Source organism: Poromitra crassiceps (genome assembly GCF_964638095.1).
Source record: "Poromitra crassiceps genome assembly, chromosome: 8".
NCBI classification, from domain to species: domain Eukaryota; kingdom Metazoa; phylum Chordata; class Actinopteri; order Beryciformes; family Melamphaidae; genus Poromitra; species Poromitra crassiceps.
In genome coordinates, this window is record NC_139629.1 from 13,913,288 (window position 1) to 13,938,056 (window position 24,769).

General features: G+C 44.9%; 1 protein-coding gene across 1 annotated transcript; it reads left to right on the plus strand.

Annotated features, from left to right (window-relative positions):
• Positions 1 to 6,636: 6,636 nt before the first annotated feature.
• On the plus strand, positions 6,637 to 23,853 carry septin5b (septin 5b; the record flags this gene model as incomplete). The annotated part of the gene is made up of 11 exons (XM_083642342.1): positions 6,637 to 6,690; positions 11,352 to 11,442; positions 13,015 to 13,101; positions 13,279 to 13,402; positions 15,544 to 15,678; positions 15,857 to 15,974; positions 19,374 to 19,475; positions 19,655 to 19,751; positions 21,949 to 22,084; positions 23,542 to 23,641; positions 23,791 to 23,853. The coding sequence occupies 11 exons, from the start codon at positions 6,637 to 6,639 to the stop codon at positions 23,851 to 23,853; spliced, it is 1,107 nt and encodes a 368-aa protein (XP_083498468.1).
• Between the last annotated feature and the right edge of the window lie 916 nt (positions 23,854 to 24,769).

Consider the following 24,769-nt stretch of genomic DNA (forward strand, 5'->3'; position numbering starts at 1 on the left):
GGGGGGACGGGCAATCGCCCTACAGTAATTGTCTGTTGAGAGTGGTGCATTTAGATAAATAGGCAATTCAGTGTGCATTGATAATGTGTGGCATTTATATCATTTGGGGAGAGTTACTTATTTTATTTCCAGTATGTATGTGCCCCCCCCCCCCCCCCCCCCCCCGCAAAATACACAACTGCAATCTTAAAACTGAATACTTATTCATACAGTATAATTACTATATTTACTGGGATCATAATTCAGGCCAGGCATTAGATACCAAGCAGGCCAGGCCGATACGGGCCGATGCGCGTGCCGGCGTCCGAAGTGCGGTGGCGAAAAATTTGGGCCGTTTGAAGCCCAATTTGGGCCGTTTGAAGCCAGATTTGGGCCGTTTGAAGCCAGATTTGGGCCGTTTGAAGCCCGATTTGGGTCGTTTGAAGCCAGATTTGGGCCGGTTGAAGCCAGATTTGGGCCGTTTGAAGCCAGATTTGGGCCGTTTGAAGCCCAATTTGGACCGAGTCCAATTTTACAATGAGATGCACCCACTTTAACCCTGAATAAAGTAATAAAACCACTAGTAAACCAGTAGGCGGCGTCTGGCCTGCTGTTCAGTGAGTGGCCTGACTGCGGGCACAATTTTTTTTTTTTTTTTTTTTTTGCAGGCCCTTAAGAGCACATGATGCCCTACGCAGTCTGCGTACTCTGCGTATAGGGTGCGGTGGCCCTGTGTGTACCCACCCTCCACTATGCCCCTGAATACAAATATACAAATAAAGAAGCTCAATTTATCTGAATGAAAATCGGTTCAATGGGTACCCACACGTCTCCCCTTTACACATAAGGTAGCATTTTTCACAGCCTAAATAGCCTTAATAGCTTGTGGATTGATTTCTTCTGTTGTTGGTCATTACATTTTGTCTCAACAATGTGTTCTGCATGCAAATACTTATGATGTGTAAGGGGGGATAAAATGTTGGCAATCTGCTTTTGGGTATTTTGCCGAAATGTTTTTGTATGTGGATGGATTCATTTCCCTTATGCCCAAGTTCACATGATCTGTTAATGAAATAAAAAATATATAATATAAAAAACATAATGTAGTGAAATACATCATCTTAGTCTCGTGTGTTGATCAGAGTTGTGATTAAAGGGTTGAGTAGGCATTCTTCAGTTTGGGAACCCCTGTTTTAGAATAGATAACCTTGATTGGTTGCTTTGGAATTTTTAATGAGGGTGAAGGAGAGGAAGTCATAAGTATTTTAACAAGATAATTTAACTTTTCTTCATGGGGGAAACGATCAGACACAAATTTTAATTCAAAATAGAGTATTATAAGTAACATCTTAAAACATGACTTTAGGGGGTCTTTAACACATTGACTGCCAGACGTTTTTTTTTTGCTGTAGGTAGCTTCTGCCAAGCCGTTTTTTGAGGATTATGGCTCATTTTATAAGAGCCGAGGATTCGTTTCAGCTTGGAGTTTGTGAACATACAATATCTCAAAAGTACTAATAGAATGTGTACTTTCTCTGTCTAAAAGAGTTAGTTTGTAGAGTTAGTAGTTATGTAAGCATTAGCAGTTGAATACAGCATGGTTTTAGCGTGAAAAAGAATATTCAGAGATAAACGGCTTTTTGTGAAATTGGATGGAACTGTCACTTTAACCATTCATTTTTGGCTCTCTCTCTCTCTCTCTCCCTCCCCCTCTCGCTCTCTCTCTCTCTCTCCCTCCCTCTCGCTCTCCCTCCCTCTCTCTCTCTCTCTCTCTCTCTCTCTCTCTCTCTCCCTCCCTCTCGAGTTGCTTCAACTCCGCCCTCCGTGGGCGGACAAGCTTGTCACCAGTCAGTGCTTTGCTGCTCTCCTGTGCCTGTCTGGCCTGTCTGCACGGCCGCTGTTTGAGGAAGTCGGGAAGGACTCGCTCGTTTGGAGTTTTGGTTGAGAGAAGTTTTTGCGATTCTGGTCATATTTATGCTGCGTGTTTCAAAGTGTGTTCCTCCAACTGTAATCTATCACCCGATCATAGTAGATCGGCTGAATCTATTATGTAAATTTGCAATCCCGCATCGCCAGCAATCAGCGCGAAAAGGAGAATGGCTGGGCTGAGAATGGCTTGACAAGTTAAAAAAATGCTTTCCTTTCTCTAGCCAGGAGCACTGTTGCCACTTAGTGGGTCGGTGGAATGGGTTGTAAACGTTCGGTGGCTCCAATAATTATATAAGAGATGTAAAAGGCTTAGATGCACAACCCACCGTCAAAAAAAAAAAATCGATGCCAAAAACGTGTAAACACGTTGTTGGCAGGGAACAGCTGGATTCTGAAAACGTGTTCATACGTTGTTGGCAGTGAATGAGTTAAGTGAACTCACCACATCCTTCTTCTTGGCTTCTGTCTCTGGCTTATCTGTTGAGAACTTCCTCTCGACAGGTGCAGCTGCCTTCTCCGTCACATTCTTCTGTGCTTCCAGAAATGCTGGAAGCATCTCTGGGGATTCCAGGTGATCTTCTTGCTCCCATGTATTGTCAGCACTGGATGGGAATCAGAGGATCACTTTGCATGTCTACAGTTGAACACTGTCTAACACCTAATTTCATGGTCAACAAAGCAGCAAACACATTAATGACTTGAATACTGGTTTTGTGTGTAGAATTGCAATTTCTTCATGCAGCCTGAATGAGCATGGACGAAAGCATTGGACGAGCAAATACCAGGCAGCAAATCCGTGGTCAGGTGTCCGACACAGTGAACTTACTCTGTAAATCCTTCCCACTTCAGTAAGAACTCTACTCGTCCATTGACCAGACGTTGGTCCAAGACTTTTTCCACAGGAAAGAAGTCAGGTTCATCCTGTACGCTCTTGGTGGTGGTCTTTTCTTTCTGCTTCTTGCCCATGATCTGTTATTAAAAACAAGAGAAAAAAGGTCAGTGTCACAACTGAGTTGAGTTCCCTCCCCTCCCTCCCTTGATATGTCAAGTGCTTTGAGTAGCTATCTAGAAAGGCGCTATATAAATCCAATCAATTATTATTGACAGATGAAGGGGGGGGGGGATGGGGAGTCCGAAACAGACTGAGAAAAAGAGGAAGCAGACACCCGCTCCCAGTCATTCAGTGATCTGACGTTTGACATCATGACTCATTATTACTCTGCCAAAAGTCAGATGATCACTGAGTAATAAAGTCGACGAGATCGAGGCGCATCTCACACATGAGGAATATTTTCGGAGTAACCTGATCTGCTTTACTGAGACGTGGCTCCATGAGAGCAGTGCAGATATATGGGCTTTGATGGCTGTGCTTCGGGAATATCCCGGGCGCATACAAGTCTGTGAGCCGACCTCCTCTCGGAAAGTCGGATCATAATGTCATTCATACAGACAGAAAGTCAAGCGGGAGATACCTACATCAATGGTCTGATGATGGAGAAGAGGAGCTTAAATATTTTTTTGAGACAACAGACTGGGATGTATTTTTTGACGCATGCCCTGATCCTGATGAACTGACGGACACATTTACATGTTATATTAAGTTATGTGAAGAGACAGTCAGGGTATTTAGTAATAACAAAACGGCTGTCCAAAGATCTGAAAGTTTGTCTAAATGAAAAAAGGGCTGCATTCTTGAAGGGTGAAATTAACTTACATCACCGATGACATGACAGCAACAACTATGACATCACCCACCCAGTCTGCTCAGCCAGGATGGATGACATCGTTGATGACATAATCACTGATGACATCACTGATGACATCATCACTGATGACATCACTGATGACATCATTCCTCAAGTGACATCACATCATTACGTAATTAGGGCAATTACGATGCTCTTTAGGCTATACATGAGGGCAGAATTCAAAATACTGTCAAAAATTCAGTTTTTGAGATACAATTCTTAGATTTTGCACACTTCAACTACTCTGACAGCAAAAGCTTGTGCATTCTTTTCATGGAGATTCAAGCTTTATTTAGCAAGTCAAGTCTCACATCTTTGGTCACAAGTCCAAGTCAAGTCTCAAGTCTCTTATGGATGAGCGTTCTATCATCTGCTTCTGCTGCATGCCATCCAGTCTGCTTAGAACACTGCATAGCTAAAACTAAGGGATTCAAAGCATGTAGGCCATTGTATTATCCAGTCTGCTTAGAACATTGCATAGCTAAAACTAAGGGATTCAAAGCAGGTTCAGGTTTCTTTGCAGCATGTAGCTTTTTCATCATCTGATTCCGTTTTTTGTTGCGAGGCATCTCACAACAATACAAGTAGGAATCAGTATATTCACAAACAAAAGTAGTAGTTACTTGCCTCACTGTTGTAGAGTGGATGAGGTACTGGCGGAGTTGATGTTAGATGGAGAGGGAGGCTGAGCGATTAATAGCCACCTGGGGAGTTTGTATCTCTTCGGTCCTACGCTGCAGGTCTGTGGGGTCACACAACTGATATACTGTACCAGCAGGAGCTGCTTTTTCCTCTTATGGACAGACTGGATACTTGCTGGTGGTGTTTTATGGGACTGGATGCTTGCACACACTGCTTCCACTTATATAGGGTGAGCCAGGAAGGATTTATGACATCACTGATGACATCACAATTGCTCGAGTGACATCACTGATGGCATCACAATTGCTCGAGTGACATCACTGATGGCATCACAATTGCTCAAGTGACTGATTACATCACAAATACAAATTTGGCATGGGACTGGACCTTTGTGCAAAGTTTGGTTTATTTTCATTCTTTGAGCTAGAGTCCAAGTCAAGTCTCAAGTCTTTTAGCTATAGTCCAAGTCAAGTCTCACGTCTTTGGTTACAAGTTCAAGTCAAGTCTCAAGTCTCTTATGGATGAGCGTTCTATCATCTGCTGGATGCCATCCAGTCTGCTTAGAACACTGCATAGCTAAAACTAAGGGATTCAAAGCATGTAGGCCACTGTATTATCCACACCATCTATTAGCATCCAGCATCAGCATTGATTAGTTGACATTATTAATAGACCTTTCCTAAATGTTAATACACACAAAAATAAAGATTGTTCACAAATCCCAAATCTCACGTCCAAGTCGAGTCTCAAGTCTTTGAAGAAAAGGCTCAAGTCTAGTGTCTCAAGTGACTGTGTGCGACTGACGTCCAATTCTCCAGTCCAGTCCCCATCTCTGGGCACTGATGACATCATCAGTGATGTCATGATGTCACAACACTGATGACATCACTGATGACATCATCAGTGATGTCACAATGCACAATTGCTCAAGTGACATCACTGATGACATCAGTTATGACATCATCATAAGTGTGTGTGTGTGTGTGTCTGTGTCTTTTCCCAGGATGGTGAGGGCATGTCCCACCGTTCCCCAGGATGGCGAAGGCATCGGTGCTCTAGGCTATACATGAGGGCAGAATCAAAAATTCAGTTTTTGAGATAGCATTCTGAGATTTTACACACTTCAACTACTGTGAAAGAAAGCTTTGGCAGCACTGGGCAGACGGGACAGCCTGACAGGGGCAGAATCTAAGAAAGTCTGATGTAGTTTGGCTGTCAGTGTTTCACTGTTTAACAGTGATTGAGAGGAAATGTTTATTTAATATTTTTTACATTATGTTTTGATTGTTGAAGCTATTTGTTTTTGTTTGATTCCATTTTAGTCTGGGTGTCAGTATTTCACTGTTTAAAACTGACGCAGAGGATTATGATTTTGAAGCAGTTATTGAAATAAATAAGCGTTTATAAAGTAATTTGACTTTTGTATGATAACAATATGATAACAATATTTCACTGAATAGCAATGATTGTAATACAAATTCAATTCATTTTTTAACAGGTTAGATACTGTAAATTTACCAATAATATCACTATTAGACAAGTAGGCTATTGATACCATGTTTTAATACTGCATCTGTCAAGGTAAGACTGCAGTATCTTGGGCGTGGGGGGAAAAAGTGACTTAACTAAGGACTCGACTTGACTTGACTTGACTTGACAAAACCTGTGACTTGACTTGATTTGACTTGCCCAAAACAAAATGACTTGGGACTTGCTTGAGACTTGGACCAAATGACTTGGGACTTACTTGAGACTTGGACCGAAGTGACTTGGTCCCATGTCTGCTATTTAGCCTATATAGTAGTTAACCAAAAATAACAATAATGCCTACCGTCTCTCTCTCAAGCCACTACAGCAGCTACAGTCCCAGATGAACAGCCTTGGTAGTCCAGCTCAGTTGCAGAGACGGTCAATGAGCGAGACACCCCAACTTCCAGTCACTTCCTGTATCTGTGGCACGGAGGTCTCGCCACTGCCCATTTAGGAGACCGGAAGAGTACAATTTCTTATTATTGGCGAAGCCTGTTAGTGGAGTGTCTCTATATTAAATGTATCTGGCTCCTGCAGGAGGAGGGCTGTGCTGCGCCCCTGCCTGGATAGTCACATGAACTGCAAGCCAACATGTTTTCACAACAAAAAATAATGTGGATAAAAAAAAATCAGTCGCCTATTAAACCTGAGAGATCAACATTTTATTATCAGTTCAAATCAATGATATATTAGTTTCCACACATAGGCTAATGTATTGTTCCAGCCTTTATTAAAGGGACAGGGACCCGCCCCTTTAACCAGTTTGGCCGCCTATTAATCCTCCAGCTGTTTCCAACTGACTACTGACATGACGGGGAACAGCAGATACAGGAGCCGCGCACTGCGCTCAGGTAAGCGCCTTGTGGTCTAATTAAGCATTCATTATGAATAGCATGTATTTGTATACCTAAATGCATATATTAATTGTGCGCTTTGTTTGGATGCTGTCGTCTCGGCCCGGGTGTGAACGGATCATCTCTCTGGCGGACTGCTGCATCTCTCTTGGAATGTGGCTGACTGTCATGACTCAGATGGTGCAGAGGTAAGGAGCTCGTAATGTAGGTTTTGTAAAGGTGGGCGGTGTTTCTCACTTCTTAAAATGACGCTTATCATTGATCGCACCTCCATCAGACAAAGCCGGGATGCTAGCCTACAGTAGGAACACTGCAGCATTTTGAATGAGGACATGTACTGTTCTTTGTTTTGGCCGCATCCCGCTGCAGGCTGGTGTGACGCGGGTCAGTGATGTCAGCCTTCCTCTCTGCACTAGCCTATATAGGACTTTGGAATTTGATGTCTAAGGTGTGCGAACCATGCAATTTATTCCTGCTCCTCATTTCATTTCATCATCTGCTATGAGACCGTTTCACTTGTCTGTATCCATATCCCTTAAACTGTAGATACAGTTTATCGTCCTGCAGGAAAATTGTTTTCACAGTTATTACAGTACATGCTTCAGAATATAGATGACCACAACATACACATAAACACATAACACCCCCCCCCCCCCACACACACACACACACACACACACACACACACACACACACACACACACACACACACACACACACACACACACACACACACACACACACACACACACACACACACACACACACTTGTTCTTTGTGTCTGTTAACTCCTTACATTTAACAACAAATGTTTATGTATTGTATAATATTCAAGTGTGCCTTTATTTCTATTCAATCTAGTAATAATGTTAAAAATCTTAATTTGAGTATAGAAGGTGATACCCATTCGTGTGTTGTGTTTGTCCCATTTATGTTGTTTGTTCAGAGGACCGCAATGGAAACAAGCCTATGCTTTATGCTACGGCTTTATTGTGTTTTTATCCTCGGTGATTGTCTGTATCTGTATTTGTGTTCCCTGTTTCTTTGTTGACATTCACCAAATAAAGTCAATCAATCAATCAATCACACACACACACACACACACACACACACACACACACACACACACACACACACACACACACACACACACACACACACACACACACACACACACACACACACACACACACACACACACAAATCACTGGAGGCAGTTAGTCATCATTTGTCTGTTGCAGACTCCTCCAGGCTAATGGACTAATAGGCTGCGGTGGAGTCAGTATTAAAGGCTGGCTGCACTTGACTTGACCAGCCACCAGGGCACTTTGGTCTCATGTGCAGGACCTCTCATCATGCAGGACTGTGCATGATGAGAGGACCAGTGGTTCTCAACGTTGGCTCCGGGGACCACCAGGGGTCCTTGAGGCGGTTCCGGTGGGCCCCCGGCAAATGGATACATTGTTAAACTTCACAGTTATTCAATTTACAAGAAGTGAACACAATTAGACGTCTACCTTCAACACAGATCATCATGGAATTTATGACAAAATCATATCTAACAATAAAAACATTCTCAAACTTGGGTCAGAGAGACACAATCTCATCAAATGGGGGTTGGTGGGTCTAATGTGGACTTTGGTGTGGACACATCGCACACATGGAACGCACCACTTTGGTGTGGACAATGTGGAAATTAGGGGTCCTTGATGTGAAAAATGTTGAGAACCACTGGTTTAGACGGGTTGTGTTGCTATGGGAACAGTTTGAAACCTAGCTTATTTCCTGTCAACTATCATAAGTAAGCTAGGTGCAAATTAGAATGTTTATGTTGGCAAATTGAAACTGTCTATACTCTAGTCTATAGGCTCCCCTCCCCCCTGTGGCTGCCTGCCACAGTGCATCACAAACACTTGGAGGAGCTTCTCGGAGGCATCCTCTCTCTCTGCCCCCCCCCCCCCCCACACACACACACACACACACACACCTCGCCACTTCAATAAAACACAAAAGGAACCATGGGAATGTCCTACTAACACAGCTTCCATGCAATATAGTATAGAGCCAGGAAGAGAGAGAACATACCTGAAGGCCTCAGGCAGCCATGATGCCTCTCTGTGAGCGTATAGAGCCAGGAAGAGAGAGAACGTACCTGAAGGCCTCAGGCAGCCATGATGCCTCTCTGTGAGCGTATAGAGCCAGGAAGAGAGAGAACGTACCTGAAGGCCTCAGGCAGCCATGATGCCTCTCTGTGAGCGTATAGAGCCAGGAAGAGAGAGAACGTACCTGAAGACCTCAGGCAGCCATGATGCCTCTCTGTGAGCGTATAGAGCCAGGAAGAGAGAGAACGTACCTGAAGGCCTCAGGCAGCCATGATGCCTCTCTGTGAGCGTATAGAGCCAGGAAGAGAGAGAACGTACCTGAAGGCCTCAGGCAGCCATGATGCCTCTCTGTGAGCGTATAGAGCCAGGAAGAGAGAGAACATACCTGAAGGCCTCATGCAGCCATGATGCCTCTCTGTGAGCGTATAGAGCCAGGTAGAGAGAGAACGTACCTGAAGGCCTCAGGCAGCCATGATGCCTCTCTGTGAGCGTATAGAGCCAGGAAGAGAGAGAACGTACCTGAAGACCTCAGGCAGCCATGATGCCTCTCTGTGAGCGTATAGAGCCAGGAAGAGAGAGAACGTACCTGAAGGCCTCAGGCAGCCATGATGCCTCTCTGTGAGCGTATAGAGCCAGGAAGAGAGAGAACGTACCTGAAGACCTCAGGCAGCCATGATGCCTCTCTGTGAGCGTATAGAGCCAGGAAGAGAGAGAACGTACCTGAAGGCCTCAGGCAGCCATGATGCCTCTCTGTGAGCGTATAGAGCCAGGAAGAGAGAGAACGTACCTGAAGGCCTCAGGCAGCCATGATGCCTCTCTGTGAGCGTATAGAGCCAGGAAGAGAGAGAACGTACCTGAAGGCCTCAGGCAGCCATGATGCCTCTCTGTGAGCGTATAGAGCCAGGAAGAGAGAGAACGTACCTGAAGGCCTCAGGCAGCCATGATGCCTCTCTGTGAGCGTATAGAGCCAGGAAGAGAGAGAACGTACCTGAAGGCCTCAGGCAGCCATGATGCCTCTCTGTGAGCGTATAGAGCCAGGAAGAGAGAGAACGTACCTGAAGGCCTCAGGCAGCCATGATGCCTCTCTGTGAGCGTATAGAGCCAGGAAGAGAGAGAGAACGTACCTGAAGACCTCAGGCAGCCATGATGCCTCTCTGTGAGCGTATAGAGCCAGGAAGAGAGAGAGAACGTACCTGAAGGCCTCAGGCAGCCATGATGCCTCTCTGTGAGCGTATAGAGCCAGGAAGAGAGAGAACGGACCTGAAGGCCTCAGGCAGCCATGATGCCTCTCTGTGAGCGTATAGAGCCAGGAAGAGAGAGAGAACGTACCTGAAGACCTCAGGCAGCCATGATGCCTCTCTGTGAGCATATAGAGCCAGGAAGAGAGAGAACGTACCTGAAGGCCTCAGGCAGCCATGATGCCTCTCTGTGAGCGTATAGAGCCAGGAAGAGAGAGAACGGACCTGAAGGCCTCAGGCAGCCATGATGCCTCTCTGTGAGCGTATAGAGCCAGGAAGAGAGAGAACGTACCTGAAGGCCTCAGGCAGCCATGATGCCTCTCTGTGAGCGTATAGAGCCAGGAAGAGAGAGAACGGACCTGAAGGCCTCAGGCAGCCATGATGCCTCTCTGTGAGCGTATAGAGCCAGGAAGAGAGAGAACGTACCTGAAGGCCTCAGGCAGCCATGATGCCTCTCTGTGAGCGTATAGAGCCAGGTAGAGAGAGAACGGACCTGAAGGCCTCCCAGGCCCGTATCTAGCTATGAGCACAGGGATCCGGACCTCCCTAATAATTTCAGAGAAAAAAAGAAAAAAAACTTTTTTTTCTTCTTTTTTTTTTACAAATGTAATTAAAAATATTTTGCAGTGCACTATGTTCCTTTCTTGTTTAAGAATGTTTCGGGAAATGAAAATGTAGCCTATTTAAATAGAATTATCAACAATAACAATCAAGGAAGTTACATGCTTGTAGGCTAGAGAAGAAGAAGAAGCATGCATGCATGCACATGTTGTGTTGAACCAACCAACAACCAATAAGAATTGTTTAATCTGGCAATAAAGAAATGTGAACTTGACATGCTATTTTAATAGCCTACTCAAAAATGCACCTCCCACTATACAGCAAAGAGAGGAGTCAATGTTTCTTGATATATGCCATTCAGATCAGAATAATTAGTCTAGTCATTAAGTTTGCTGATAATATTTCTATCATGTTAAGTCTGTGTCATGTTAACTGGTGTATTCAGAGCAAATAGGGAGATATAGAGCATTATCATCATGATATATATCTCCCTCTTTGCTCTGAATGAGTGAGAAAAGGAGAAAATACTGAATAATTACATCACAACAGTATCCTAATGTTAATTAAAAATGAGATATTCCTCTAAATATGGCTAAAAAAGGTTAAAAAAAATGCCTTGTCTGGACCTCCCCAATTTCGAAACCCTGGATACGGGCCTGCCTCAGGCAGCCATGATGCCTCTCTGTGATGCCTCTCTGTGATGCCTCTCTGTGACATGTGATGGCACTGATTTGAGTTCCTGCATGATGTGTGTGTGTTTGATTCTAGGAGAAAGAGTACGTTGGTTTTGCCACACTGCCCAACCAGGTGCACCGCAAGTCAGTGAAGAAAGGATTTGACTTCACCCTCATGGTGGCAGGTGGGAATCACAGACGAGTAGGACTGGGTGTCGTTTAAAAATTATGATACCATTACCATTACCAGTACCCTTAAAGTGATACCAGTACCATTACCAGTACCCTTAAAGTGATATCAGTACCCTTAAAGTGATACCAGTACCATTACCAGTACCCTTAAAGTGATACCAGTACCATTACCAGTACCCTTAAAGTGATACTGTCAGTACCATTACCAGTACCCTTAAAGTGATACCGATACCAATAGAGAGAGTACTTCATTCGATACCGTTTTGGTGGCATCTCGGCACGCTGAACTGCCAACTGCAACTGCCAACATAAACCGCCCTCGACTTCACCACCACCACATGTATGGGTATATAGGTTGTAGTGGGCCAATCACACGTTGTGTTAAATTGAAGAACGCTTGCGGTGATTGGCTGTGAACAAAACCATACATAAAGTACTTCTTTTCTAGATCTATGTACAAAAAGTATCAAATGCAGGTATCGTTTGACTGGAGAATTGATACTGGGTTATTTTGGTCGATACCTTAAAGTCGAACTGAACCCGTTCGTCACGTGCGTCGTGGCAGTCCGTTTCAGACTCAAAACATAACTTGTCTGAGATCACAGGTTGAGAGGTGGGTCATAGTAATATGTCGATGATTTTATTTGACAATTCTGGGGCCTGGATTGGGCTTTGGCCAATCCTGGTGTGTTCTGCCTTCAAATCGAGTGGGATTCAGCGTGTTGTGGCGCTCTCCTCGGGAAGAGCCTGCTGACGGGAGGTTAGTGGCTGAGTGGAGCTCAGTGAGCCACAGGCAGCCAGCTGCCTTCGTGTTGCCGAGCGGAGAGTGCAGCCCGTCGACCTGGAATCTCCGAAGTGCGACCCCTGACAACCAGCAGGCTCTCAAGCGCGCTCCATTATCGCTGCTGTAAATACGATATTCCTGGAATGCGCGTTTTAACGAGCCAGTTACATTTCTTTGCATTCTTAGACATTACCGTTTTTGTTTTTTGTTCATGTTTCATCCAATTGGCCAAGTTAGTAGTTAGTTTATGGGATAGGATTTCTGCCAGATGACAGGCACTAGGCGCCATTTTCTCTTTCTTTTGGAAGAGAAAATTATCCTGAAATGAAGATTTGATTGACAGCTGCCATGTCGTGATATGATTGGTTGAAATGGGGTAGAAATTTGATAGTACTAGGTGATGTCAGCAAACTATAGATTACTGTTATCAATGAAATCTTGAAAAATGAACTTTTGATGTGAAAAAGTGTGAAAAACTAAAGAAATTCGATTTTTGTGATTTTTTTTGCATACATTATTAAATAGGTGCACTGCATACCCAGGTATTTGAACTAAAAGAAAAGAAAATTCATTTTTGGGTTCAGCTCGACTTTAAAGGAGTAGCCTACCGATACCCAGCCCTACTGTACAGACGAGACAATATTTCTTACGAAAAGCATGAAAACAATAATGAAAATGGTGTGTGTGTGTGTGTGTGTGTGTGTGTGTGTGTGTGTGTGTGTGTGTGCGTGCGTGCGTGCGCGCGCGCGCGCACGTGCGTGCATGCGTGTGTGTATTACAGGCGAGTCTGGCCTGGGCAAATCAACTCTGGTGAACAGCCTGTTCCTCACAGATCTCCATAAAGACAGAAAACTGCTCAACGCAGAGGGTGAGTCTCCCACCAGTAGCCTCTGTATCCATGCTCCTGTATCTGTAATCACAGAGGGTGAGTCGCCCACCAGTAGTCTCTGTATCCATGCTCCTCCTCACAGAGGCTACCGTATGTCCATATTTGTGATGATTCAACACAGCCTGTTGTGTGTGTGTGATGTGTGTGTTCCTACAGAGCGCATCAGCCAGACAGTGGAGATCACGAAGCACACAGTGGACATCGAGGAGAAGGGCGTGAAGCTCAAGCTTACTATAGTGGATACACCAGGCTTTGGAGATGCTGTCAACAACACTGAGTGGTGTGTGTGTGTGCGTGTGTGTGTGTGCGTGTGTGTGTGTGTGTGTGTGTTTGTGTTTGTGTTTAATGTTGTGTGGGAATGCGTGCATAAATATTTGTCCCTGAAATATGTATTTAAAAAAAATGCATTGCCCCTCTTCTAGTTTCAGTATTTAAAAACATTCAGATGCAGACATCTCCAATGCCTGTATTGACAACTGCTGTGTCATACAGCTACCTTTTTTTATTTAATTTTTTGCTATTGAGTTGCATAACAAGAGCGTAGATTGAAAAATATGAAATCCCAGAGTAGTACTCGATGACACTAAAGCTAGTCTCGCTGGCCAGCCCCCCCTCCCTTCCGTGAGAGGAGTCTGGCGGCACGGAAACAGACAACTGGGATAAGCCCTCCCCTGCTCTACAGCTGCTCTCCCATTGGAGGTGTCGATTTCAGACGCTGCCGGATTTCCGCTCCCCGCTTAAGAAGCTCTGTCATTGGCTCCGACCATAGAGCGGCTTCCGCTCCCTCCTCCCTGTGTGTTGCTGTAAATAGTCTCCTGCCGCCGCAGTGAAAACAACAACGCTAACTAGCTAGCAAGCTAACGGCAGAAGACTACACGCTAGCTCGTTGCTACACACTGAAAATGGCAAGTTGGATTGTTGGAAACTATTTTCCAAGGGCACTGCCGCTAAGCGCCGCCCATCGCAATGCCACAACGGAGACCTGCGCAGCCAGACTCCTCTCCCGGAAGGGAGGGGAGGCTGGCCAGTGAGACTAATACTTGCGTAACTTGTAAAATAATTCGCCATGCTCAAATTGGTGGTAAATAATGAGGTTATCATAATGGCCTCTATTGTCAGTAATAATAATGGCATTTCATTTTTTGATAAACGGCAAAAAGGATATATTTCTTAATATATATGAGTTACCTTTCATTCATTTGATTAAATAAACGAATGAATGAATGAATGAATGAATGACTGAATGAAAAAAGATGCAGCATAATCAGACCGATTCAAGATTTAGAGGAATTATTAATGTACAATAATTACAACAATTAGTCTCTGAATAATAATAATAATAATAATAGGCTACTACTACTACTACTACTAATAATAACAATACAATCATTATTTGGTTATTGTTGTTCTATTACTATTGTTAGTATTATTAATCAGAGAGTAATTATTGTTCAATAAGTATAAGAATGGAAATATTAGAATATTAATATAATTACAGAATTAATACTCATTATTGTATGTTTAGTAATGTGCTCAAAGACACTTTACAAACACAGGATAAAACAACTTTAATAAAGAGAGAAAATATAAAAATAGATGAGAGAGAGAGAAAAAAAAGATCATAGGTCAAAAGCAACAGTGAAAGGGTGGGTTTTGAAGGCTTTTTTGGAAAGATGACATATGAGTATGATAGAGTTTTGGCCTGTCAGATGTGACTGGGGAGGGCATTCCAGAGGAAGGGGGCCGCTGTAGCAAGGCCCTGTCAGAGCCTGTCCTGTGAGTGAGCACCGTCCTTCGGATGAGACGTTAAACCGAGGTCTTGACTCTCTGTGGTCATTAAAGATCCCATTGGCACTCTTCATAAGAGTAGGGGTGTAACCCCGGTGCCCTGGCTACATTCCATCACAGGCCTTCCTTCAATCATGGCCACCTAATCATCCCTCGTTACTTAATTGGCACATTCAGTCCTCAACTCTCCACCATGAGAGCTGATGTGTGGTGAGCGTTCTGGTGCAAACTGGCTACCGTGCATCACCCAGGTGGGTGTTACACATTGGTGGTGGATGAGTTGAGTTCCCTTCCCTGATAAGTGCTTTGAGTGTCTTGAAAGGCACTAGCCTATATACCGGTAAATCAAATCAATTATTTTTAGAGCGCCCCCCTGTCACAGCTTTAGCAAAGAGATACCTGTGATGCTTGTCAAAGTGGATATACATTTTATGATCATATTCAGCCAGACAGTGAGATGGAGATTTACAATGGTGAGCATTTTTTTTTAACCTGCACAGCCACCCCCCCCCCCCCCCCACACACACACACAAGTTACACCTAGGTTAAAAATGTAGACTCTTTTCCATAGGGAAAAAACCCATATGAATGTAAATATAAATATGTTGTTTTAATATGTCTTGTGGTTTGTAGTTGGAGGCCCATCACGGACTACATTGACCAGCAGTTTGAGCAGTACTTCAGAGATGAGAGTGGACTCAACAGGAAGAACATCCAGGACAACCGAGTCCACTGCTGCCTCTACTTCATACCTCCCTTTGGACACGGGTAGATATACATACACACTTTTATATGCACATATTTATGTACATACATAAACACACACACACACACACACACACACACACACACACACACACACACACACACACACACACACACACACACACACACACACACACACACACACACACATATGCTCAGTACAGTCCATACCCTCCTGTAGGCTTCGACCAGTCGACATAGAGTTCATGAAGGCTCTGCAAGACAAGGTGAACGTGGTTCCTCTCATCTCCAAAGCCGACTGCCTCACGCCTGGCGAGATAAAGAAACTCAAAGAGCGGGTAAGATCAGATCGTCTAAAAAGTCAAGTCAAAGTCAAATGTATTTATAAAGCACATTGAAAAACAACTCACGTTGACCAAATGCTGTACAAACCAGAGCAGGCAGTAAGATCACAAAGACTGAAACGAAAACACCCACATAAGCATCAAACCACATCAGGAGGATCCAAACGCTTAACAACAAAAGTGTGTTTTGAGCCTGGACTTGAAGGGAGGGGGCAGGTCGGATACAGAGGGGGGTGCTCTTCTCCAGTCTAGGGGCTGCAACAGCAAAGGTGCGTTCACCCCTGAGCTTACAGTAAGTCTAGATGGCAGAAGCTCCAGGTCAGACAACCTGGGGGACTTGGAGGTGGATGGCAGGAAGGAGCTCCAGGTCAGACAACCTGAGGGACTTGGAGGTGGATAGCAGGAGCTCCAGGTCAGACGACCTGAGGGACCTGGAGGTGGATAGCAGGAGCTCCAGGTCAGACGACCTGAGGGACCTGGAGGTGGGTAGCAGGAGCTCCAGGTCAGACGACCTGAGGGACCTGGAGGTGGATAGCAGGAGCTCCAGGTCAGACAACCTGAGGGACCTGGAGGTGGATAGCAGGAGCTCCAGGTCAGACAACCTGAGGGACTTGGAGGTGGATAGCAGGAGCTCCAGGTCAGACAACCTGAGGGACCTGGAGGTGGTTAGCAGGAGCTCCAGGTCAGACAACCTGAGGGACTTGGAGGTGGATAGCAGGAGCTCCAGGTCAGACGACCTGAGGGACCTGGAGGTGGTTAGCAGGAGCTCCAGGTCAGACGACCTGAGGGACCTGGAGGTGGTTAGCAGGAGCTCCAGGTCAGACGACCTGAGGGACCTGGAGGTGGATAGCGGGAGCTCCAGGTCAGATGACCTGAGGGACCTGGAGGTGGAATAAGGGCTGATATAAGAGGCCGCCTGCCCATTCAGTAGCCTGGGTAAACCCAGCCCCCAGTGACCTGCTCTCAGGCTTACCCTGCTCACGGGAACTCTGAGCAGGTCACGTGGGGGCTGGGTTTACCCAGGCTACCCATTCAGAGCTTTAAACCACACTGGAAGCCAGTGGAGAGAGGCCAGAATAGGGCTAATATGGTCTCTCAGCCTGGCAGTGGCATTTTGGACCAGTTGCAGGTGAGATAGGGATACAGGGAGTTGCATAGGCTAAATAGGAGGATATGCAGGCATGGATGACCTTCTCAAGATGTTTGAATGAGAGAAGAGACTTGATTTTGGCAAACACATTGATCCACATCTTATTCCCAAATGAGGGGAGAATATCACATAAGCTTTAAAGTCGGGAAAATAGGTTTGCATTGCAGTAATAGATACAGTCGGTCTGTGTGGGAACACCCACAAAATGTTACTACGGCTGGCGCGCGGGTAGGGTAAAACCCCCCAATATATCTCAATGGGACAGGCTCTACACTGCAGGATTGGGGATTCTAGAGCAGGTACATAGACGTCTGTTCAGATGTGCGTTTACTGCGGGGGTTAAATCCCCGATCGTGTCTGCTTGGGCTGGGCTAGCAGCTAAATGCTAACTATGCTGAATGGGGAGAACGGGAGGATTTACCCCACCCTGACCACGCCCCCTAGCCAGCTACCCCAGCATCTATGACGAGACATCGACTCAACCTATTCACCTTATGTAGCCCCGCCCACTTGACCCAGTTGTGTTATGACTTCCTGTTCAAAACACCGTCCGTTTTACCTGGGGCCTGTACTACGTAGCTAGATTAATGCCTTATCCGAGTAAGTTTGAGTTTGAACCTGGTTTAGCCGTAGTACAAAGCAAGTTAACTTCTAACCTAGTTCGATCACCATGGCAACTCACGCTGCAAAGCTAACCTGGTCCCGACCAGGTTAGCTTCAGAGGATAAGATCAAAATCCATGACAGACCCATATAATCGGCTCTCTGGAGTCATTCACCATTCATATAAGATCGCCATATGAAAAATAGATTGCAGTCAACTGAGAATAGAACAAGAAAAACATTCGTGGCTCTGTAGGCTACATAATTAAATTAAGCCTACTTACCACTTTATGTCTTAACAGCTCAACGATGCGTGGAGAAATATGATCACTATTAATCACCGCAGCACATATCATAGATAATATAATATAGATGGGATAAATATGGGATAGCCCCAATACTAAATATGCAGGCTACTCTTGCATGTTTCAGCTGGAACTGTGTCCTGTAGGCTGTATGCCAATATATGAGCAAAAATAGGCTAGTTTTTATCAATGAAAACTATGCCCGCATCGTCTCAATTCAGTTCAGCAGTTTTCTCTTTTATATATAGGCTATCATTATTTTATATATGAATTATTCGATCAGTGCAACCACACACATAATGAGTGATAGAGATCATTATTCATTGAGCATGCATTTCTAAATCTATGGTCTAAATAGGCTTACAGATTGTGGAAATTTATAGACTGAGATTACACATTTACTCGCAAAAAGCTGCTGTAGGAGACAGAAATCGCTGATCAAAGTAAATCAAATGACTGATGTGAATACAAGCGGCAGCTTTAGGAGTCCTTCAGCAGACTATATCCAACGCGGATTTTCATTCTGACATAGGATACATTAAATATCCGCTAAAAACTCTGATCATCACACTGCGCTTTCATTGAACGAGGAAATGGGTGTGGAAATGGGTGTGGGCGTGGATCAACTCAGCTGTTCATAATGTGATTGGCTAGCGCACCTCTTTCGCGTGGACACGCGCCTGTGCACGAGCGAAAAACGTGCGCGTGCACAGGCAGATCACAGATAAGTCCAGCTTCAGTTATCGAGTAGAAAACCAGCGTCGTAGTATCGTTAAACTAGATAGCTTTGATCCTGTTCAGTCAAACCAGATCAAAGTGACAGATCGCGGGTCTGTTAAGATAGCTTCGTAGTATAGGGTACAGGTCACTAGTACTGTACTGTTACAGGAAGTGTAAACACAATAGGAAGTAACTGGCTGACCCCTGTGTTGGAACATAAGGTGAATATAGTAGCTTTGTATGTGCCATATTGAAGGTGAACACAGCTGATTCATTGTACACACAATTAAATTCTCACACAAAGGCTCATGTTATAATCAAGTGTGTGCAGAGCATCTCTATGTCCCGGTGGCTATATTTGAAAGTAGAGTGTTAAAAGTGACATCAACAAATACATTGACACAGACTTGAACTTGTCAAATGCATGAAAACGTAGCACTCGGTTTTGAAATAACTTTCATAATGCAATCTACATGGATATACGCATTACATTTCAACATTGGATTTGGGTTCAAATCGTCATACGTCATATATTTAAATAGCAGGTTTTATTTCCCGCCTAACAAAAATCAGTTTCCTCAAATGTGTCCCTCCTTTGTGCGATGTGTCTGTCCAGCTGAGGGAGGAGATAGATCAATATGGGATAAAGATCTACCAGTTCCCCGACTGCGAAGACGACGAAGACGAGGATTTGAAACAGCAGGCAGGAGAGCTGAAGGTGAGCTTGGTTGAGGATGACCTATATCAAGTACACTTTTTGGTTTGACTCATAGCTGATGAGTCCAGAATTTCTACACTTTTTTTGCAACTTCAACCCGTCCTACCACAACAGCCTGTGTCACACAAACTTTTCTCTGCTCATATGTAAAACAGTAATTCTGTGTTTTTGTGTTGCAGGAGAGCTGTCCATTCGCGGTGATTGGTAGCAACACTGTGGTAGAAGCCAGAGGTCAGAGAGTGAGAGGGAGGCTGTATCCATGGGGTATTGTGGAGGGTAAGAAAACACCTCATCACTTAAGTCTGAACTTGACTGTGTGTTCTTATGCGATGCAGACATGCACGATTCTGCATCCATTCACAAATGTCAAAAATCGATTATTAAAAAAATTAATATATATATATATATATATATTATATTTTTTAATAATCAAATAAAATATAATGGAAGTACATGCAGTTGTTTATTTTAATTATGGATCATAATACAATGCAATTCCAAATGCACTTTTATTTTAAAGTAGCCACACAGTGAGAAAAAAGAAAGTGAGAAAAAATAAATCATGTATTGGGGAAAACAAGTGATGCATCGATTTAAGATGCATCGAGATGCATCGATAATCGTAATCGAATCGAATCGTAGCCCTCTGAATCGTAATCGAATCGTGAGGCCAGTGAAGATTCACAGCCCTAGCCGCAACCACACAATACCAACTGGCATTGTGTTGAACTTGACTCTGTAGCTACAAGGAACTCAACTGATGATATATGTAGTGTTGTCAAACCAGATTTTGACTTCAATACCAACACTAAGTGTAATTTCTAAAAGTCCAATACTACTACAATACCATGGCAAACACTTTTCTACAGGGTTTTGATGTTGTCTTTGTTGTGTGAAATAGTAGTTAGCACAATTTTTGTGGACTACGGTACTTTAGGTGGGCTGGCATTCAGTTTAACACGGGTCCCTGTAAGCACTTCACTGCAAAATGTCAGTCCACATGCAGGCCCACTTACAGCTGAAGGGTTCTCCTTCCTAAGGGCAGGGTGTAGATGACATGGTGACTGTAGGACACTCCACACCTTCCACCACATCTGTCACCATGGACCATCCACCACAGCTGTCACCATGGACCATTCACCACAGCTGTCACCATGGACCATCCAGCACAGCTGTCACCATGGACCATTCACCACAGCTGTCACCATGGACCATCCAGCACAGCTGTCACCATGGACCATTCACCACAGCTGTCACCATGGACCATCCATCACATCTGTCACCATGGACCATCCACCACAGCTGTCACCATGGACCATCCACCACAGCTGTCACCATGGACCATCCAGCACAGCTGTCACCATGGACCATTCACCACATCTGTCACCATGGACCATCCACCACAGCTGTCACCATGGACCATCCAGCACAGCTGTCACCATGGACCATCCAGCACAGCTGTCACCATGGACCATTCACCACATCTGTCACCATGGACCATCCACCACAGCTGTCACCATGGACCATCCAGCACAGCTGTCACCATGGACCATTCACCACATCTGTCACCATGGACCATCCACCACATCTGTCAACATGGACCATCCATCACATCTGTCAACATGGACCATCCAGCACAGGTGTCACCATGGACCATCCATCACATCTGTCACCATGGACCATCCATCACATCTGTCACCATGGACCATCCACCACAGCTGTTAACATGGACCATCCATCACATCTGTCAACATGGACCATCCAGCACATCTGTCACCATGGACCATCCAGCACAGCTGTCACCATGGACCATCCAGCACATCTGTCACCATGGACCATCCAGCACAGCTGTCACCATGGACCATTCACCACAGCTCTCACCATGGACCATCCAGCACAGCTGTCACCATGGACCATCCAGCACATCTGTCACCATGGACCATCCAGCACATCTGTCACCATGGACCATCCACCACAGCTGTCACCATGGACCATCCACCACAGCTGTCACCATGGACCATTCACCACAGCTCTCACCATGGACCATCCAGCACAGCTGTCACCATGGACCATCCACCACAGCTGTCACCATGGCTTCCGATGGACGCCTTGGTCACCCAGCTGTTGTTATCAGTTGCTTAATCTTGTCGACTGTCCTTTCAAATGTAACCTTTATTTAAACAGGGAGGGCCATTGAGAGCAAGCTCTTTTTTGAGGTTGCCCTGATTACAGCACATAAAAACAGTTACAAGATTACACTACAGTGTAGTGTGCTGTAGGGGGAGTGGCACTGTCGTCTTAAAGGTTTGCGGTCTTCTTCTTCGTTCTTCATGTCACTCCACATGTATAGACCCTCTTGAGGTGACAGTGGAATGGTGGGATTAGCAGTATTGAATTTTCGCATCAGCCATCTTCAGTAATTGATCACAACTCTGATGTTAATATGGTTTCCTTCCCTGTATGTGTTTTGCAGTAGAGAACCAGGCCCACTGTGACTTTGTGAAGCTGAGGACCATGCTGATCAGGACCCACATGAACGACCTGAAGGACATCACCTGTGACTGTCACTATGAGAACTACAGAGCACAGTGCATCCACACTATGACCAGGTGTGTGAGAGATTAGTCTCGCTGGCCAGCCTCCTCTCCCTTCCATCCGAGGAGTCTGGCGCCGCAGGTCTCCATAACTGGGATAAACCCTCCCCTGCTCTACTCTGCTCTCCCATTCGAGCGACTGTTTCGGTGGCAGCCGGATGTCCGCTCCAGGCTTATTACAAACTCTGTCATTGGCTCCGACTATGTCAATCAGAGCGGCTTCCGCTCCCTCCTCCCTGTGTGTCGCTGTAAATAGTGCCCTGCCGCCTCAGTGAAGACAACAACGCTAACTAGCTAGCAAGCTAATGACAGAAACCGACACGCTAGCTCGTTGCTACACGCTGAAAACGGCAAGTTGGATTGTTTGAAACTATTTTCCAAGGACACTGCCGCTAAGCGCCGCCCATCCCAATCCCACTATGGAGACCTGCGGCGCCAGACTCCTCGGACAGAAGGGAGAGGAGGCTGGCCAGCGAGACTAGTGAGAGATACAGAACGATGGAATCGGGTTACATCAATATATTAGTTTGCCAATATAGGCTGATTTTGGCCTTTTATTACATATTGAATGTTGTCCAGGCAATGTTGTCCTGCTTGACCACAGCTACAGATTGTAATTGTCCAATAATGTTTTTTCTTATTTAATAATGAATGAGAGGAAATCTATCTCACAGCGGTTGATCAGTGCTGCTAATTCTGATTCTATTTCATGAGTCTGAGTTTCAATTGAGAGTTTTAGTGTCCCATGATGCTCTCTAAATGTTGTCTCAGACGTTTTCCCAACCACTGTCCCGCTTTCTGCTCTGAGAAATTTAATAGATGTTTCTCTCTATCAGACCTTCATCAAGTAGGCTATCTGGGTCCATTTTAACATCTCCATATACACACTTGGAGCTGCCCCCATCAACCAATAATTCAGTCAGAGGACATACTGTGTAGAGGCTGGTCTGACTGATGAGCACCTTGAGGTGATTAATTTACAATGTGGGCTATATGGGCCATCAGTCAGGAAAAAGCATTGACACAAATGACAGAATACATACACACAATGGTCAATACGTCTTAAGCAACATCCATGATTCAAAGTTCAAATATAGAAAAATAGAAAAGAATGAATCAAAGGACAAAATCCACAGTCTTGTTGGATATTGAATTAATTATATTAAAAAACAAATGAAAAGGTAGATTAGGGACAAAACACTTGAAATCATTATTAAACCTGTTGACATTGGATAATCATATCAAAGGCATAAATACTGATCAGTGAATCAGTGATCAGTGATCATCGCCTGTGCCGTTACAATATATATGTATATGTATATGTATATGTATATGTATATATATATATATATATATATATATATGATGTCACGGAGTGGCCTGTCTGTTTACAGTAAGATGATGATGTCACGGAGTGGCCTGTCTGTTTACAGTAAGATGATGATGTCACTGAGTGGCCTGTCTGTTTACAGTAAGATGAATGATAAGCGGGTGGAGAGTCCCATCCCCATCCTGCCACTGTCCACGCCCGACGCTGAGACCGAGAAGCTCATCCAGATGAAAGACCAAGAGGTGAGTGAGCAAACTCCTCTATAAATCATGACTGGTGGATAATGCTGATGTGAATGAATGTGTTGGCACCTCTCTCCCCTGTGTGTTATGCAAGCAGTGTCTCGTGCGCCTCTCCCTCACTCTCCTTTCTGTCTCCTCTGCCTTTACAGCTGAGGAGGATGCAGCAGATGCTTCAGAAAATGCAGCAGCAGATGCACGAGCAGGACCTGTGACCCCCCCCTCCCACATGCACACACACACACACACACACACACACACACACACACACACACACACACACACACACACACACACACACACACACACACACACACACACACCAACACCAAATGTTCGGACTTCACCACACTTGTGGACTTTGCGGGCGCGTTCACGGGAAGTGCTGAGGGCTGTCCAAAGCCACACTTCATCCAGTCCACAAGGGGGCTCAAGCAGACTTTCTGCAGACTTCCAGAGAGTCTGCTTGGGGTGCAGACTTCACCAGATTTCACTGATTTAATTACACATTTCATTGCAATACGGACGTGATGTTGTTTTTCCACTTGCCGAACAAAAACCCCCCAAAAAGCACTTATTATGAATGTGTCAAACAATGACTTTATTAAAACGTTAATTGAATCATATACAGTAGGTCATAAATGATATTCAACCACATCATAACAGAACTATGTATCAGTACAGGCCATAGAGGTAAGCAAATGGCATTTTATTATTGTAGTCGTTAAGTGTATGGTTGTAGCCTGTCAGCGGCTTATTTATATAACCTTGCTGTCTCTCGCCCTGGCAGACTTGACGAGATGACATTGAACACATCACGGTACATACGACTGAAGTCCACGAGCGCTCAGTAAACAAGTCCGGAGGGTGGACATTTGGATTGGGCCACACACACACACACACACACACACAAACATACACACACGCACACGCACTCACACACACACACACACGCACACACGCACTCACACACACACACACACACACACAAACGCACGCACACACACACACACACACGCACTCACACACACACACACACACACGCACTCACACACACACACACAAACATACACACACGCACACGCACACACACACACACACGCACTCACACACACACACACACACACACAC